Raw genomic sequence first — 6,145 nt, 5'->3', positions numbered from 1 at the left:
ATTTATATTGAGTATTTAAATATATTCATTTTTTAAATAATATTCTAGATATATTATATTTTTATAAAGTATTAAAATAAAAAATTAAAACAAAAAAATCACTTAATTTTAAAAAAATGTAAGAAAAAACAGAAAAAAAATTAGAAAACAAAAAAAACTAAAATAAATAAGCATAAAAAAACTCAGTTCATTTATGAATTTAGTTTTTTTTTTTTTAAAAAAAACCTACTTTAATAATCAGTTCTAAGAATCGATTTGTAAACTAAGCAAAAAAAACACTTTAGAATTAGTTCTTGGGGAACTAATTTTTAATGTGCGTTTTGTTAACAACAAATAAAGCTGTGCAAGTGAGAAATTCATTTGAGGGAAACTGATTTATCATCTTGCACCCTGTTTTGTATTATCTATGTAAATAACTTTTTACATGTATTATTTGAATATATATATATATATATATATATATATATATATATATATATATATATATATTTGTATTTATGGGGTGAAAAATTGTCATATAAGCAAGTCTTTTATTAGTATAAGAATGAAAATTTCCAATTATGTGCTTTGGTTTATTTAATATTTGAGATTTTAAAATCTCTTTTGTTAGTTCTTCCATATTATCATTCATCATTCAGTTTCGTCCTTAAGTACTGTCCACACCCGTCGATGTCTGGATATTTATTACCATACGCTCAAATAAAATTTTGGTTTACATACATCCATATATCTACACTGTTAAAAGCATTTTTATTGTGTTAAATATATTTTAACAATTTGTCATCCTCAAATCTACCTTATTTGAGAAACCAAATAATAATTGTATTTCAAGAACATTTCTATTCCATTCAATTCATAGAAAATCGTGTAATTTATCAATACTTCTAGTTAACTGGCAAAAAATATATTAATGAAATAAAAAAGCTAGCAGACATTTTCATTCCTTGAAAATAACACTATTTTATTGGTTTTAGTCCTTACTAAAATTTTATTCACTTTTTTAATCACTTTTATTCACTTTTAGTTCCTTTATTTTGCAAAAACACATTTAGTACCTGCTAAGGGAAAAGGAAGGAACTAAAATCACACTATTTTCATAGCATTATTTGGGACCAAATGGGGTAGCCTAGAGAAAACACCAGTTTCATGATATAAGCGAGAGTTGAAATCGGAAATAAAACAAGTTATGTAAAGCAACTCAACAACAAAACTAACATCAGAAGTCCTGTCAGTAGCAATGCACAACAACAATAATCATAACCCTAGCTAATGTGCCTGACTAAGAAAGTTCATACTCCTGATTTACGCAATTCAGCAGCTCCATGTGCAAAGTGACATCTATCTCCAAACGTGCAAGACCCTTTTGTAAAATTCTCACACAGCTTCGTCTTAAAATTGCTTCCATGAGAGGCAGGTGCGCCAGGAACACCTGGGGTTGTTTTAGGTGGTGCAGACATTTGCAGGGTCAAAAGTAAATCCTTTACCATGTTACTTGCTTCTTTGATTTGCTCAAAACTTCCCTCAAGTTCAATGTTTCTAAGATTTGGGTCAGATTCATGCTCTCGAATTGAAAGTTTGGCTCCAGTTTGGCGGCAGATCTGTTTTGAGTTCACGCCACCCTTCCCAATGATAGCTCCAGCCAGGGAAGCTTCTACGCTGATCTTGGCTGTGGCATTGGCCCCAAAACTTGCAGCAGGGCCAGGAGGGGGCTCCATTCGACCAGCAAGACGACCTACTCCAGTGGGTCCCATGGTGCGATGGTCATCAAATGATGGAGCAATATGCTTGCCAAGCTCCCATTCACCATGAGCAAAATGGCATTTGTCACCAAATTTGCAACCTTCAGCAGTATTAAACTTGTTGCATATGCGGGTCTTAACGGCAGGTGGTGCGGAACCATTTGGTACAGGAGGCAGAGCTGCAACATTTCTTGATGCTGGAGGTGCTGCAGGTGTTAGATTCATCATATGGGCAACTGCATTATAACCACCGGGAACATAGTGCAAGAAGTGGCAGCCCTCACCAAATGGGCAACCAGCAGTGCTGCAAGACAAATATGACATGATCAGATTACTCATGTTTGTACCCATCCAAAATATTAATTTAATATTACATTCACTCGATTTGATGTATAATTACAGTAAACCAGACCAAATTCCTGAATAGAGCATCATGCAGGGTATCTCCAAAAAGTAAAAAGGGCATAAATTTAACATGGAAGGGAGACCTAGAAAGACAACAAAGATCTAGAAAAGTACCCAATCACAAGAAACCATCATTTATGAGTATAAAGCTTCCCAAAAGTACCCAATCACAAGAAACCATCATTTATGATCATAAAGCTTCACAAATGTACCCAATCATTTATTGTAAAGCTTCACAAGAAACCATCATTTATTTTTAGAAAAGTACCCAACCACAAGAAACCATCACTAGAAAAGATCCATAAAACTCCTCAAAAGTATGCACATTGCAGTTCCCAATAAAAATTATAAAGCAGACAGACAATTCAATCATACTCTAAAATTATATGAAAAGGACAGGCAATCAAAGAACTCCAAAACACAAGTATAGATCAGCAAAAGATATTTATTATAGTACCAACTGGTAACCAAAGCAATGGTGTTTCAATAAGTCACCATCTCCTAAAGAGCAAAGAAGACAACTTCATGAACAAAATAACTATGATAAGGGGATGGATTGGATAACAATTAACAAACAATATATTGATCAAATTCATTTCTTCTTTAGTTATTTCTGGCTGAAAGTTTCATGCAAATCAGGATCAAGGGATTGGATACAGTGATTCTTATTGGTTATGGATTAAAAGACAAAAAAGTGTATGTTTTATTCAAGAAAATGCAAATTACAAAACCACTGACATTGATATGTAGTTTTGAAATCATACCTGACCCAACCCAATCGAAGTATAATTCATATTAGTTTGTTAAAAGCTTACCAATTGAAAGGTGGGTTCATAAGCAATAAAATCCATTAAAAGCTGGCAAATTGAAGTTAAACATAATTAAACGGGAAACAAACTAATTAAGCTGTAAGGTAAACATGAAGTGGGGAATGATCAATTTATCACTGATAAATAAAGTGATCTTGGTGCCAACTTTAGTCCATCAACTTGTTATCTTTTTTGTACTCTGTTTATTCTGTTACAACTTGTTTAGACCAAACAACAGTATGTACCTGTATAAAAGCTTTGAATACCCAGTTAATTTGCAAAATCGCACAATTTAGTTGATAGCAATTAAACAATTAATTCTTAAAGTAATTATAATATAACACTATTAAGAATAGATAGGCAGTTCAAAATATTTATTAGATAAAGAACAGATTAGAACCTGAAAAACTTGGTACATGGCTTCGATTTGCTTCCTACACCAGTTGATAAGGACTCCATTTCTGTTGCAAAACATTATTACTTATTCTCAGTTAACATTCTCTTGCTTATTAATCTAGTACATCTTATTCCAAAGCCATTAACAACTTCAAACATAATTACTTTTGAGTGGCAAAATTTAAGAATTTTTCACACGTTTTGAGTTCATTATCTATCATAATAACATTTGAAAAAGGGAGTAATCACAGTGATTTTGATTTCCACTGGCCCAACTACTGAAAAAACAGACCAATCTGAAACAACTCAACGACAGTAGTAGCCATGTTCATAAACGTGAGAGAAAATTTCCTCCTCAATGAGCACCATACCATAACAGTGTTGACATGTATTTTTTAGTGAAATTACTTTTGAGTGACAATTTTAGAAATTTTCGCACGTTGAGTTCATTATCTAACATAATAAAGTTTGAAAGACGGGATAATCACAGTGTTTTGGTTTTCTACTTCCTCAACTACTGAAAAAAAAGGCCAAAGTGAAAAAACTCAACGGCAGTAGTAGCCATGTTCATAAGCGTAAGAGAGAAAATTCCCCCCTCAATGAGCACCATACCATAACAGGGTTGAGTTAATTTTTTTAGCGAAATTACTAATAACAATTTAACAAATGAAGAAAGACTTCTACTTACATTCACAAACACGAAAGAAGAAGAAGAAGAAAAAAAAAACTTTTGCAGCAGAAACCAAAACGTGGAAACCCAAAAGAGCAAGAATGCTAAAAATCAAACCTTGCTTGGATTTCTTGAATCCGCCATTTAAGCTGAAGCCGGGTTCGGGTCTTCCCCTCTTGCGGGTATCCATAGATCGAGATCCGGAAGAAGGAACGAGCTTCAAGTACAAGAGATTGCAGAGGAAACCCTAGCGCAAAAAGCTTACAATTGAAGAGACTAAGAGAGGGAACGAGGGAAAAGTGGTAGTAGAAGAAGATTGGTAAATAAAGAAGGTGGAAAAACCCTAACCCTGACAGCGGTGACCCTGAAGAAGGGGTTTTGGAGCAAGGAGCAAGGAGAGAGGGAAATAATAATAGGCTCAGTACAGGGTAATAAAAAGGACTAAAATAAAAGATAAATGAATAATTAATTTTTTTATTACTGTAATGATGTCATAATTAGCGATTGAGGATGTTATAAATTGAGGAGTTAGATTTTTTTTACGCGTGGGTGTTTCCGCCGCCTCGCTCTCTCTCACGTACTATCTTATTAAAATCTAATAAGATAGTAGTATAATCTAATTAGTTTTGAATAAATCAAATTTAACTAGATGTCATCTAATTAATTAATTTAATATTAATCTAAAAGTGAGATATTATCTAAACAATTTTGAATTAATTTAATAAAATATAACGAGCTAATTATATGCAATGAATAATAAAATGCATGCATTAATAAACTTAATTTTTATTTTTAACATACCTAATTATATAATTAAATATGTTCATTTTTTAACATCCCTAATTATTTAACAAGTTATTTATCAAGAGACTCTTGTTAAGTTGATTGACCAAGATGCTTGTAACTAGTTATTTTTTACATACCTAATTATATAACGAGCTATTTGAAAAATATTCATTTTTTGACATACCTAATTATATTTAAAGTATTTTCTAAAAATGTTCATGAACAATATTTAAAACCTAAACATGATTAAAAATTAAAAAATTATTAAACAAAAGTCATTATTCCTAAATTTAATAATTTTAACTAACTATATTAAAAAATCCTTTTTTAATTACTATTGAAGACAAAACATATTATAAATTAACCAAATAAAAAAAACTCGTATTAATTTATTGATATTAATATCTATCCATAATCGGTTAAAATAAATTATTGTGAATTAAATTAAATTGATTATTTTAATTTATTTAAAGCATTAGTATTATTATAATATTTATCTTTATATGTAAAGAACAAAAGTTGCTAGATTAAATTTTATGATTTCCAATTAATTTTAACATAAATGAAAATATATTAAAAAAAAAGTGTGTTTGACAATGTGTTCTTAACATCTCTTTATATTACTCCGCTAAAATCACTTATAATTAGAGTGTTTACAAGTATTTCTTTTTAAGTTAGATGTGTTTGCAAGTATCATCACTTTATTTAACATAACAAGTCATAGGGTGAAAACAAACTAAGAATAAGGCCATTAAAGCTTAAATTTTTAGCCTAAAAAAATATTTCTTAACTTTTACAAAAATAAAAAGGCCACACATAAATCCAACATATACTTTCTCATTTGAAATATATAAAAAAAAAGACTCAATTTTCTTTAGGTCAATCACCTTTAGATCTACCGTTTACCATTGGTAGTATTTTACCCAAAAAAAAATCACTCATTTATAGGCTTGTCAATTACTTCAAATGATATTAGTAAGATCCTAATTTTATTCTGTCAGTTTAAAGGTAAACAAACCTTTATTTTAAACCAATGTCTTAAAAAACATGACCAATTGAACCTCTCTCAAGACATTAGTTCAAACTTGAATGATAGTTGAACAGGAGTCGATCTAATATTAATATACATTACGACTACCTTCCATCAATTCCATCAATTCCAGACTAAATTAACACAATACAAAAATTAAATGACAAAGGAACTCATTTTTTTCTTGAATAATTTGCATCCAGTAGGAAATCGCGGGCAAGAAAATTAAAGAATAAATGTACACTAAAACTCAGTAGATTCTTTAAAAAAAAAACAAAACTGTTATGTTATAGCTCCATAAGAATCTGAA

General features: G+C 30.5%; 1 protein-coding gene across 1 annotated transcript; it reads right to left on the bottom strand.

Annotated features, from left to right (window-relative positions):
* Positions 1-1,074: 1,074 nt before the first annotated feature.
* LOC114400535 (zinc finger CCCH domain-containing protein 14-like) lies at positions 1,075-4,442 on the bottom strand. The gene is made up of 3 exons (XM_028363024.1): positions 4,137-4,442; positions 3,354-3,414; positions 1,075-2,043 (listed from the first exon to the last, which is right to left on the bottom strand). The coding sequence occupies exons 1-3, from the start codon at positions 4,207-4,209 to the stop codon at positions 1,290-1,292; spliced, it is 888 nt and encodes a 295-aa protein (XP_028218825.1). The 5' UTR covers positions 4,210-4,442; the 3' UTR covers positions 1,075-1,289.
* Positions 4,443-6,145: the final 1,703 nt, after the last annotated feature.

Source organism: Glycine soja, chromosome 19, assembly GCF_004193775.1.
Source record: "Glycine soja cultivar W05 chromosome 19, ASM419377v2, whole genome shotgun sequence".
NCBI lineage: Eukaryota > Viridiplantae > Streptophyta > Magnoliopsida > Fabales > Fabaceae > Glycine > Glycine soja.
Note: the sequence above shows the minus strand (reverse complement) of the source record. Positions and strands in the feature narration are given on the sequence as shown.